Genomic DNA, 14,294 nt, shown 5'->3' with positions numbered 1-14,294 from the left:
TATGTGGACTACCAATTTTCAAACACTGCTGGACTGAAGAGGGCAAGGAACGCTAGAACTAAAACCTTTAGTTTTTATAACTATTTAAGGTTGTAGGACAGACCTGCAATGCAAAAAAAAAAAAAAAAAAAAAAAAAAAAAAAGTACCATGTTTTAATCAAGCTACAAAATGCAAGATATGTATATGTAAACTATATTAAATGAAAGAGAATTGATAGGGGTTACCAACTGCTATTAAAGTTTTTTAAAGTAAGTTTTAAATGAAATACATCTTAAAACTCTACCTGTTGTTTAAACTGGAATAAACAATTTATAACAAAATTTTAGAAACATTTATTGACTCAAAATTTCTTTCAACTGTCTCATTTGCCTTTGAGACAAAAAAAATGTAACTATATGGCACTTGTTCATTCTAAGAAGGAGGGAATTCTGGATACACACTTTCCAGTCTTGGTCTCAATACTTGATGAATGAACCTGTATTTGCCATCACTGCCAGCTGTCAACAGTGGATGCCACCAGGATATCTTGGTCAGATTCATTTATGTGCCTGTTCTGTTTTGGTCCATGAGCCTGGCTAACAGTAAAACCAGGTGGGGCTTGGGGGTTTGCAACAGCTGCTCTGGGGCCTAGTGATTCCTGAATTTTATAGAGTTCATAAATCACACAAAAATGTCCTATGTCAGTCCACTTCCAGTTTAGGTTTTTCCCCAACATAGTACAAAAGAACTGAAGTTGACACTAAGAGTATAATTTGTAAGCCTTCACACTACAGTCCAAAAGGTTTATTATTTATTTAAAAAGCTAATGTATTCTATCTTCTCTATTAAGAATTCCTTATAGGAGGAGGAGCTTAGTAACAGGGATGAATGGGGTGGGATAAAGAAATTCACATGAAGATTACAATATTATGCTTCTATCTGGGTGAAACGTAGCATTCCAGATGTTGACTACATTTCATTAGAGTTTGTGAACAATATAATTTCCTGAGATATAATAGGTCAGCCCTGCTTCTTAATGCTGAGAAAACACTTAGAAAATCATCAAATTTTGAAAATGTACTAATAAGCTACAAAGTCTGATTAAAATCAAAGGTGCTATGTTCTAAAAACATTCCTTGTGATTGAGATAGTATGGCTTATATTTCATCATTTATGATAGTATTTTAAGGCAAACTTTGCAAAGATGGAAAAGTCTCGGTAATGAACAACAACTCACAATTACTCCTCATTAAGTCATTTTCAGAAAGGAGGGTTAAATCCTGGAGACTGTATAAAAGAAAAGGAAACACAGAGAAAAACAGTTCACAGATATTACTGTTCACTTGCTAAAAAGTAAGCTATGCAGGCCTCATAACACAAAACAAGATTTTCCAATTATTTAATTTGGTAATTATTTATAAATAAGAAGTCTAAGATGTGAAACAGATGCAAACAAAGATGAACATCTCCTGTTAGTAAATTGTGGAGGACAGAGTAGTGGGAAGTATCTTTCATAGACAATATCTCCATGGGAAAGAAAATTTTCACATTTTTCAGCTTTGGTTAAGATCAAACTGATCTAATTAGCTTTCTCATCTAATTTATTGCTCAGAATTCCCTTTAGTGAGGCATGCTTTTCATAAATTTCAAGGAAAGCTATTTGGAGAATAGTTTGGAATTAGACATAAACAAAAATGGAAAGCTTTGTCAAAGATACACCAAAAATTTTCTGAATAACTGAAATAACAAAATTGGGATGTCATAAACTATACTGTTACACTAATAATAAGATGCTGTTTATACACAATACCTAGGATTATTTTATATTCATTTTATTTGGGATATAGAACATAATTTACCTAGAGAATTTTAATTAAAATCATATACCACTAATTAGAAGAAAAAAAGATTTTTTTTCTCTTCTGAATGTGATAATATAGCCATATCGATTAGCTATCTGGAAAGGTTATTACAAATCAAAGAGGGATTAATAAACTCTGAAGTGTGTAAGTAACTTTGTCTCAAAATTTTCTGATTTCGGAGTGATAGAGCATAAAACTGTAAACCTGGTGCCTCAAACAGACATTATGATCATAAAGAGCATGCTCACAAGACTAACATGATTATAAAACTGAGACAGAGGCAAAATATTAGTCCTGCTAGATTTTACCTAATCAATTCCTGATAGGAAATTTTTATTTGTCTAAAAAAATAACCCCTGTTACATTCTTCTTTTACTTACATGCTATTCTCAGAAGGTAGAAAAAAATCAGGGACACAGATAACTCTATACTTGATTTTGACCAACAAGAAAGTAGTGCTTAAATTTAGTTATGGAAGAGATACTGAATGACTAGAGCACAATCATCTTTTTAAACAAGTAAATATATTGCCACAACTTATTGAAAAAGTAACTACTATGTGCCCTATTGATACCGGTGACTTTGAGGAGCAGATATAGAAATATAAATTTAATAATATCAAGAGTTTTATCTTTCCTTACCACATTGTTAGCATTGCATTATTTTAGAAACATTTCAAAGAGATAATAAGAAAACTATATGCCAAGATTCATCAATGATTTTGTTTATCAACTTGCCAGAAAAACAGCAAAACTGATCATCTATTCCCTGCAAACCTTGCTAAGCTTGCCTTGCAGCATAGTGCTTCAGACCTAGTCTCTAGTGAATATTATTCAACTGTTGGCTTGTTTCTCTTAATTCATTTTGAGGAGTGACTTCAAAAATAAAAGAAAAACTTAAAAAATGACTCATCCTTGTCCCTTCTATTCCTTTTGCTAAACAATGTGCATAACAAGTTTCATATTCCATATGCATAACATGAAAAATGATTATCTAGGATTGATAACTTAAGGTTGGAATTTCAAATATTTTAGGAATCACAGATGCACTATCACCCTACTGTTAGGAGACAATAGTAAAAAAATCTAACCTGAGGATTTCACAGATTCACAAAGGGTTTTCACAAAAAGGAGTTCTGCTGTTATGACTTATAAAAATAGTTGATTGTCCTCATTGTTTCTGAATCCATATGAATTCAGACACTTCTGTAAGTTTCTTGTAGAAAGGTTAACAATAGCATTAAAACGTCATTTTACTGAGAGATTCAAAAACGAAGCATTTACTGGCTGATTTTTAGAAAATATTAACTTGAGTGCTACAACCAACACAAAATACTGGTTCCATATTTCTTATGCAATCAAAGAAGATTATGTGCAAGAACAAATTGCTGTTTTGCAAACAGATTGCAGATGAAGGTAAGAGCATTTCTCTGGAAACATAGGACTGACTTGCTATGTTTAAGTAACGTAAACAAAAACCTAGGGATATCGATGATACAGTTAAGAGAGGGTTTGGTGATTATCACATACTTAATACCATATCATTCTAATTATATCTCCTAACAGATAAGGCATTAATAAACATTCTAAATGGTTTCTGGCTAAGGCCTGTGGGTAATTTACATAACACATGTATTTATAGAAGACCTCTTTTCACCAATGAACATATTTACTTCTCAGAGATAAATTTCAAATTGCATAACCAAAGTATACAAGCACTATGTGGCAATATATGTCAAAAGAAGGAACACAGACTAGAATCTTTCCCACATGTATGAATATTCGGTATCTATGTAGATTCAGATATGAGAAACAGTGCAGCTGTTATTGGCAACTGACTTACCCGTACTTGTAAGGAAGTTAACATTTCTCATTACACCTTCCGTGTATGCCCCTGGCTCGTAACTGTCCATTTCACCCGTGACGATGTGAGCAACTCTCGCTGCCCGGCCTCTGATAGCACCCGCAGCACGGTCTAAATTATCAGCATCCTGGTCTCTTAAGGCTATGATACACTTGTTGACATCTTCCAAGATATGGCTTTCTGTAAGTAAATCAATCAAATTAGTTTTTGTGTGTGTGTGTTTAAAATTCATACAAATCTAGCAGATTATAATCATGTTAACTTCTGACTTCAGACAGAGTGCACATTGGAAATGGAAGATTTTGAGAATTATAAGAAAATTGGAGACATATTTTGCATACATCCCTTTACTCTTTAATAGCAAAATCCATGAAATATAACATGTTACATTTTAAGAGAAATTTGTATTGACTGCATATTATTTTAGACTCTAGTTCCAGTAGATTAGATTTTTAGAGTGACACAGAGGTGGAAATTAAAGGCAGTTTCTAGATTAAAATGAAAATAAAGTATGTGATGATGAAATGCTACATTGTGAATGAAAGCAATATTATACAGATTATAAAACTTATATATACATAAGGAAAAGATTGATTTAAATAAATGAATTCCAGAGAAAGTTGCCTACTCTGAAGAGTGTCTCCTGACCTCCTCCTCTCCATCCTTTTTTAGATGACTAGGGCATGAACATAGCAGGAAGTTTAAAATATACATATAAAACAATTTTAACAATATGATCTCAGTAATTCCATAACATATCATTAATTCTCTTTCTCCCTCTTTTTGTCTCTCTCACTCTCTCTTTCTGTCTGTGTCTCTTTCTGTCTTTCTCTTTCCCAGTCTGCTTGTGTATATGTGTTGACTATGTGTGTGTGAGCTACAGAGGAGCTCTTCAGTTTCCTTACAGAGTCACACTTCCCTCTTATTGTACAGAAAATAAAATCTGTCTGGGTGTGGTGGCTCACACCTGATATCCTAGCACTTGGGGAGACCTAGGAAGGAGGATGACTTGGGGCCAGAAGTTTAAGACCAGTCTGGGCAGCACAGCAAGACCCTTTCTTTACAACAAAATAAATTTACCCAGGAGTAGCAGCATGTTTCTGTAGTCCTAGTTACTTGGGAGGCTGAGGTGGGAGGATTGATTGAGCCCAGGAGTTAGAGGCTGCAGTGAGCTTTGATCACACCACTACACTCCAGCCTGGGTAAGAGAGTGAGGCCCTATCTATCTATCTTAAATTAAATACATATATATATTTAAAATTTAAATATATTAATAAATATAACATTATTTATTCATATATTTATTCATATATTTCATAATGATATGTTCTGGAATTACTGAGATTTTACTGTTTAATTGTTTTCTGTGCATGTTTTAAAGAAATAGTTATTAAAGATATTAAGTGGGGATTCATGTGATAAAGCCAGAAGCCAAAACACTAAATATATCCTAAATATATATGCACCCAATACAGAAGCACCTAGACTCATAAAGCAAGTCCTTAGAGACCTAGAAAGAGACTTAGACTCCCACACAATAATAATGGGAGACTTTAACACCCCACTGTCAATATTAGACAGATCAACGAGACAGAAGGTTAACAAGGATATCCAGGACCTGAACTCAGTTCTGCAACAAGCAGACCTAATAGACATAATTGTTGAAAAAAGAAAATAAAGTCAAACTACCATTGAATATGGTCCCTGTTGACCTTCTGAGACATGGCTTCTATTATTCTGTTATACATATTTTATGATTTCCAAAATCATTCATGATCTTCCATGTCTCTGTCCTTGGGTATATTAAAACCTTGGTCTAGACAGTCTGTCCCCTTTGACCTTCTTGCTCAACTCCTACTATTCTTTCAAGCCACTAGGCAAATGTTCCCGCCTCAGGAAATCTATGCTGACTTCCTCATTCCCTATAACAAAACCAACTTTGTTCCATGTTGTTTGGGATTCACATAAAATGGTATATGCTCTTCGATTAGAGATTCTTCCTGTGTTTTAATTATTTACTTATAAAACTCTCTCTCTCTTGTAGAATTTGAAATATATCTGAGGGAAAGAATTTTATCTTATTCCTTGAGGTATTCTATATACTACCTGTTATAATACTTGGTACCTGTTAGGCTAACAAGAATGCTTGTTAAATGAATGAATGAATGAATGAATGAATGAAGCTCTCATAAGACATTCTTAAATCATGGGTTATGAACATAAGTAAACACATATCTGCGATCTGAAATTAGGCAAATTTAACCCATATTAGGGACATTCAAAGTCACTTACATGAAAAATATTAAGCACTAAAAACCTTCATTATAAATTAACTAGGGTTTTAACCTAATTTGTAGCATTCAGTTATGAATGTATCATTAAAGCCTACAGTAAATACAGTCATGGTCCAATCTCAACAGAAAGCATATGTATATTCTCATATTTCCCCTGGAACAGAAGTACAGGTTTGAGTTTAGAAGGCATAATAATCATCAATTTTTACAAAGCCCACAGATGTACACTTTAATGACACATTAAGAAGCTACCATTTTCAAGTACATTGGCAAGGTCTTTTTTTAAAAAAACAAATGCAACATATATGTATTCTATGAATGTTTACTCTGTATTCACTAAGGTGCTCAATTTTATATTGCAGAGCTATTTTTCTTAGTCCTATACAAGTGAAAGAATATTTACAGAAAAAACAATGTTCATTCTTGGAAGATTGATAATATGTAATAAACTCTGTAATTTCTCTTTAATTAAAGATGAAATGATAGCTTGTACACACTATTTTTTTCCTACTGAATTTTGCAGAGAAGAAAATATACAAAGATATTCACTAACAATGAATGAGTAGTCACCTCTTCTGTAGAAGTATGATCTATATGCCCATGAATGTATTATTTAATGCAGTTAATAATAATATAGCAAGAAATTTTCTGTGTTTTGTTGTTGTTGTTGTTGTTGTTTGGCTGTACAGAAGGTTGTGTGACTACTGCTCACAATTAAATAATGCTGTCAGAAGCCATGGTGTTAAATATTGTTGAAGAATTATAGAGGTAAGGTCAGTGTGGAAATAAAAGTCTTATATAAACATATACAGTATAAAAAAAAATAAGTGAAATAAGTAAAAAGAATCTATAACCAGACTTAACCCAAAGCAGCTATAGTAAGAATGTTGGAGTAGATGTATAAATGATCTTTGAAATTTCTAAGATTAAATATAGCACAAAAGAATTGGAAAAGGTTCACAAATTTTGTATTATTGTGACACTTTCCCATTACCCTGAATGCTTTACAGAATGCTACCAACAACTATTTGCATGAGGCTCTAAACATAGAATGCCAGAAAAAGAAAATCAAAATGTTAGGTACCTCCCACATATGTATAATAACTAAACATTAAACGGCTTCTTAAAAATGATTATTTCTCTGCTATTTATATTTCTGGTGAACTTAAGTGGCTAAAAGACCTTCATGAAGGCCTGAGTTTTTATGCCTAACTACACAGCCCTTAAACTTTTAGGGAAGAAGAAAATGCCAAATACCTTGTATATAACTTCCTACTGTTGAATCTCTTTAGACTTTGCTGCTAATGGAATGGGTTTACTCTTTAAACACAGCAAAAGTCATTTGGCTCTCTCCTCAAATAATTTTTTTTCTGAAGTAGATGCACTTGAGCTCAACAAATGCATCATTTAAAAAATGAGGTTAAAAGAAAGAATATGTTATTATAGAACAAGCACATTTAGAATACTATGGTTTGAAGGATTGTCACACAGTAAAGATTTTTCTTAACAGCTCCAGAGTATCAGCTTAACATTTGCTCTGAGGTGAGGGGTGGAATGTCCTGGTGTTAGCGTAAATGCTGAAATGCATTCATTTAAGAGCAGAGAATTGCTGAATTATTAGCAATTTCTATCAATCATTTCATGGCCATCTTGAGATGCAAAGGGTGATTTCTATTATGTTGGAAAATAGCAATACACAGGATGATAAAGGAACTGATCTTTGACTAAAAGGTACTTTGTTTGGTGCAAGCTTTTTTTGGTGCAAGTGTCTCTGGCTAACTCCAACTTCAGTCACTATAGGAAGTGTAGCACAATAAAATTTTGAAATGCATTTTTTAAATTATAATTTTTTCTAGCTGTTCAGTTTCACGTATATATATGTATATATAAACAAGTATGTGCATATATGTGTGTGTGTGTGTGTGTGTGTGTGTGTATAGAGAGAGAGAGATTGAGAAATTCTCCTTCTGTCACCCAGGATGGGGTGCAGTGCCGTAATCACAGCTCATTGCAACCTCAAACTCCTAGGCCCAAGTGATCATTCCACCTCAGGCTCCCAAGTAGCTAGAACTACAGGAACTCACCGCCATGCCTGGCTGTTTTAATTTTTTATAGAGAGAGGGTCTTGCTATGTTGCTCAGGCTGGTATCGAACTCCTTGCCTCAAGCGATTCTCCTACCTCAGATTCCAAAAGTGTTGAGATTACTGGAGAGAGCCTCTGCACCTGGCCAGTTTTCAACAATTAAAGCCAGAATTTTAAGGTCAAATGTATTGCCCCAGGGAAAGTAGAAAACAAACAAAATTCAGTGAGAACAAAATGTGAAATCATTGGCTTTCGACAGCCAAAGTAGAATTTTATAAATCCACAGTCCAGAGAACAGACTGAAAGTAGAGGCACATTTTGTTTGCAAAAGCTAGACTTGGTTGAGAGGTAAAAGTTTCTGCTTTTAATTCCTGAAGTGGGATTTTGAATATATCAACGGCAAAGCCTTAAGGGGAAGAGAGTTTATGCTGTAATCCATCAAGCAAGAAATGATACACTAACAACAGTTTCCTCCCCTGATATCTAGATACGCAAGAAAAAGATTCAGAGAAGAGAAGAAGAGAGAAAAAGATATTAACTAGTTTTTCTAGAGAAACTGAGCTATAATGCAAAATACATTGAATTTTCTAAACTGTCAAGATTAAGTTTAGCTACCCAGTGTATATGAGCTCAGAGAGTTAAGCTAAATTTAATTATAAACAAACAAGTTTCCATTTTTGCATACCTGGCTCCATAGCTATAAATTAAAAACACATTACACAGGCAACTACACAAATGTTCAACAAACAAAAACAAGAATACAGTAATTTTTCTTTCCTATTTACCCAAAAACCACGAAGCTAAAAAGCAAATAGAATGCATTACTATGTGAGCTAATTGTTGTTTACCTATCTACTTAAAGATGGTCAAAATTTGTTTGGCAAGAGTTTGATTATGATGATTGGTTTCCAAATTAAACAATATCCCACAGAAAGATCTAAGCAAATACTAGCTTGAGAATACAGAGTATGCATACAGTTAAATGTAAAATGTAAAGTTCCTTCTTCCTCTTTTACGTCCTAACTCCTTTCTTCTGTCTCTTCTCTCCTAAGTCTTAATATATGTTAGAAAATGTAGATGATATAAAAAATAAAGCACAGTCCCTGTCTGCAAAGGGTTCACAATCTAGTAACCAGAAAATAAAGCACTTTTTATTTTATTGTCTTTTATTCTGCCCAATACAATAGTCAAAATGGTAGTCACTTTGTAATTATACAAAAGTTTTGTTAAACTTTAACAAAATTTGCCCAGTTTCTTTGCACTGCAAACTGTTTATTCTTGAGCTTTTAGACAGCTCGAATTTACTTGTCTTACTTTTGACAATAATAAAAAGAAAAATAAAGTCCAATATTGCTATTTCCAAGCCAATTATCAACAATACTTATACAAACTCTGCAGCACTTATTCACGCACAATTCTATAGAAAAACACACACACGAAAAAAAAAAAAGAAAGTCATCGAAGCCTTCATATTTCTCTTGGTATGTCTTAAGTAAGCTCTTGTAACAACTTGTGAAGTTGTTAAGAAATTTATCAAAAGCTTGGAAATAGAAAAAATGGACTATTGCTTGTCCTTTCAATGTCCTGCTGAACAGACATTGCAATCAGCCCACCTGGTAAATATCTAATTCTCCAGGAGTGTGTCTTTGTTCCACTTGCTATTAGTGTTGATTAGGGTATTTTAAAACTCTGTAAAGCATAATGCTCTTTTTTAAAAAAACTCTGATGACCATGTAAATGATTCTTGTTACAAAAAGTGTTATTTTCATAGAAAAGATAATCCTAAAGGCTACAGCTTCATTGCTCTGTAGGACATTAACCAGTTGTGTTTCTAAATGAGAAATTTTATTGAACCATTCTTTATCTAAATTTTTTAAACAAGGCTTTTCATTTTAGTGCCTCTCAAAAATAAAATTTTTGACACATGTTCATGTTAAATTTGTAAAACTCATGCCTTCAAATTTAGAAAATTATCCATAGACTGTATACCTTGACTTGGAAGCGACTGATTTTTCAATTAGAATGCTATCCAGAAGAAAAGATATAAAGTGAACATTTTATGTTAAATCATAAACCTATTTTTAAAATGCAGAACTACAAAACTTCTATAACAGAGAAGAAACTCTAGGTGATCTTGGGTTTGGCAAGAACTTTTAAAATATAACACCAAAAACATAATTAACAAAATTTTTTTAAAAAATGAATACATTGGACTTCATAAAAATTTAAAACTTCTACTCTGTAAAAGACACTTAAAAGAATAAAAAGATGCTGAGCACTGTGGCTCATGCCTGGAATCCCAGCACTTTGGGAGGCTGAGGTGGGCAGATCACAAGGTCAAGAGTTTGAGACCATCCTGGCCAATATGGTGAAACTCATCTCTACTTTAAAAATACAAAAATTAGCTGGGTGTGATGGTGCATGCCTGTAGTCCTAGTGACTTGGGAGGTTGAGGCAGAAGAATCACTTGAACCTGGGAGGCGGAGGTTGCAGTTAGCTGAGATCATGCCACTGCACTTTAGCCTGGGAGACAGAGTGAGACCCCATCTCAAAAACAAAAAACAAAAAACAAAAAGCCACAGAGTGGAAGATAACATTTGCAAAACACCTATCTGATGCAGGACTGGTATCGAGGATGTATAAATAATTCTTAAAATTCAATAATAAGAAAACAATTCAATTAAAAAATAAGCAAAAGATATGAGCAGACACCTCACCAAAGACATACAGATGACAAATAAGGACACAAAAAAATGGGCAACATCATTTATCATCAAGGAATTTCAATTCAAAACAACACACTGCACATCTATTAGAATGACTAAAATTTAAAACACTGATAACACCAACCGTGAAAATGTAGAGCAATAAGAACTCTCGTTCCTCGCTGAAGAGAATGCAAAATGGCATTTTGGAAGACAGTTTGGAATGCCACTTTGGAAGAGATTCAGCAGTTGCTTACAAAAGTAAATATGCTTCTACTACACAATCCAGCAACCATACCTTGGTATTTACCCAGATAAATTTAAAACTTACATTCACACAAAACCTGCACATGTGTCTTTATAGCAGTTTTACTTGTAACTGCCAAAACTTAGATGCAACCAATGTGTTCTTCAGTAGATGAACGGATAAACTGGAACACTCAGTCAATGGAATGTATAAAAAGCAATGAAAAATGATTTATCAAGCCAAGAAAAGACATGCAGGAAATTTAAATGCATACTGCTAATGAAAGAAGTCCATCTGAAAGGCTACATACTGTACGATTGCAATTACATGTCATTCTGGAAATGGCAAAGCTACAGGGACAATAAAATTCCTAGGGAGGGTAGAATGTATAGGTAGAGCACAGGGGATTTTCCAGGTAGTAAAACTATTCTGTGTAATACTGCAATGGTGAATACATGTTAATATACATTTGTCCAAATCCATAGAATTTACAACACAAGGTGAACCCTACTGTAAACTGTAGGATTTACTTAATACTAATGTATCAGTATTGGTTCATCAATAGTAACAATAAAGGATGTTCTTCAAACATTCTACATTCAGTGTCAAGTCCATTTAAGACCTTAAATAAGCACTGTTTAGCTTCTAAAATAGGAATAAAAATATTCAATCACATACATTATTTACAGATGTCTACAAATAATGAATTAGGAATTGTGAACATACTACAGTTTTCTGAGAATATAACTAAGAAAAAGTTTGGTCCTATTCTTTCCCCAAGTTTCTAGCCTTCACGCAGTAACACCTTCTGGTTGTCAACTGGTTTCTTGGAGTTTTTAACAAATACTGTTTCAATCTCTCTTCTTTTCCAGGCACTGTGCTAGGCAACAGATACATAATATTTTGTTTAATTCCCATAATAATTCCAAGAGATAGATCTGTTACATTTCATTTTTATAGTTGAAGCAAAATGGAGCCTTTGAGCAGATAAATATCTTCTCCAAATTCATAAAATTATAGTAATTTGAGTCATAGCTCAAAATCGAGGTTTATCTAACCTGCTAAGTTTCTATAAAAATGCTAAAGTCTCATCTGATTTCAAGATAAGGTGATTCTATAATTATATTATTCAGCTATTCCAAATGTATAATGGGAAGGGAAAATTATGGGCTTGAAATATTTTCTAAATTTTATAGAAATGGTACAAAAGATTGTTTATGCTATTATAATCTATAGCTGAATGCATTATAAGTTTTCACATTAATTTTCATTGGGCATAAGATAATCATCTATGCATTTTAGAAGGATAATTTTAATTCTACAAAGCTCACATTGACTATGCTCTGGTAATGTTAACATTCTGGATCTGTAATCAGGAGCCATCATAGCCAGAGGGCCTCAAGTATTCTAGAGACATCACCAGGAAAGTGGCCATGTAAGAATAAATAAACAAATGAAGTTTAGTGCCTTAGCTACTTAGCTATTCTGGTGTAGGAGCTAAAGTCTAAGTTATTGCATTTTATGGCATTCTTATCCTGACAAAATAAACAAACAGAAAAAGTGAAACAAACCTCAGGCATTCTCACTCAGACCATACTCTTTTACCATGTACTCCTCTACTACTGAGCTTTTTCATGTTAATTGTCCCATTGCTTCCTCTCCCATAGACTGAGAACCTATTAACATCTAGTAACAAAGCACTGGGTAAGGAAAAAAAAGAAAAAAAGAAGAAAGCTTTCAGGATATTACCAGATTGAACATCAGGACTGTCAGCAGGAACAGACAGTAGTGAGCAGTTCTCCCATAATATGCAATAAAACCATTCAAGTCTTGCACACTGGATGCTAATGTTGGATGCCTCTGTTGCTGGATTGTCTTATAAAAAACAGTCGGTATTCAATCGGGTACTATTCCTTTTTCATAGTTCAAAATATAGAATAACTTGAGTGTCCAATTTTGAAATCTGTACTTTCGGGCACAGAAAAGCAAATCCCAGTACTGTTTAAAATAACCTCCTAAAGGTATATGACACATATAGCAGAAAAGAAACCCTAAACAAATAAAGTACGTAAAATGCAAATGTACAGATACAATTAAGAATAAATCAGTTGCTGATAACCTGGTAAATTTTACTAAGTTTTTATTTGTTTTTCCCCTCAGAATAATAAGTATATATACAGTTCAAATATCTTTACTACCTTCTAAAATACAGTATCTCTCCATGTGGGAAAAAGAGGCTATTAGTAGATATATGTCTTAGGGAAGTTCACTTCCCTAGTCAATGAATTAATTTTAAAGTCAAGTACAGCATCCTTTTGCTGAAATTTATTTTTCTCTTATATTTTGCTCTCAGGTGCACAAAAATTGTCAGAATAGATCCCTCTCTATGAGACAAATTCTCTTCAGCATCATTTGTAATTGTTTCAAGGAAACCATAATTAAAAACTTGAATTTACCACACGTATAACAAAGGAGTCCACGAGGTTAAAAGTAAACACAGGGTGTGACTTTTTCCCATGCCCAAATCAGTGTCATTCACAAAATATTCTGTATCACCCTGATTGTTTTTATCATATGTAAATTGCTATAAAACTACATGGAATTGGACACCAAATTACAAAGACTAATAAAAAACACAAGGTAAAAAGATATGACTTAAAAGGTACCATGTTTTCAGAAATTCAATATAGTTCATCTTAACTCAGATTTCCAAAAAGTCTATACTTATTATTTACCTTTCCATGGAGTTTCTCCATGAACCTGCCACAAAACTTTCTAGAAGATTCTCTAACGGACCCTAATCATAGCCATCCAGTAACCTCTTAACAAGATCCTGATTTCACCAGCATCAGTAATTGTTCTCTTAAGAATTCTCTATTTCTTGATACTCTCTGTAATTTTTATTTATTTATTTATTTATTTATATTATTTCAGATTCAGGGGGTTCATGTCCAGGATTGTGTAACAGTGAGGTTTGGGCTTCTAGTGTACCCATCACTCACAGAGTAAAAATGATACCCAATAGGTAATTTTTCAATTCTTTCCTGCTCCTAGTCTTCCCCCTTTTGGAGTTTGTTATTTCCATCTTCATGTCTATGTGTACCCATTGTTTAGTTCCCACTTATAAGTGAGAACTTGTGGTACTTAATTTTCTGTTTCTCAGTTATTTCACTAGATTAATGGCCTCCAGCACCATTTATATTGCTGGCAAAATACATTATTTCATTCTTTTTAATGGCTTCATAGTATTCTCTCTCTCT

General features: G+C 33.4%; 1 protein-coding gene across 1 annotated transcript in view; it reads right to left on the bottom strand.

Moving 5' to 3' along the window:
• CTNNA3 (catenin alpha 3) overlaps nt 1-14,294 on the bottom strand; it is a 1,732,244-nt gene that overhangs the window by 475,313 nt on the left and 1,242,637 nt on the right. Inside the window, exon 11 of the mRNA XM_025397086.1 lies at nt 3,685-3,885. Coding sequence (XP_025252871.1) covers nt 3,685-3,885 — 201 coding nt within the window. The remainder of the gene's footprint in view (nt 1-3,684; nt 3,886-14,294) is intronic.

This window comes from Theropithecus gelada, chromosome 9 (genome assembly GCF_003255815.1).
Source record: "Theropithecus gelada isolate Dixy chromosome 9, Tgel_1.0, whole genome shotgun sequence".
Classification (NCBI taxonomy): Eukaryota; Metazoa; Chordata; class Mammalia; order Primates; family Cercopithecidae; genus Theropithecus; species Theropithecus gelada.
The sequence above is the reverse complement of the archived record's forward strand: the minus strand, read 5'-3'. Positions and strand labels throughout refer to the sequence as shown.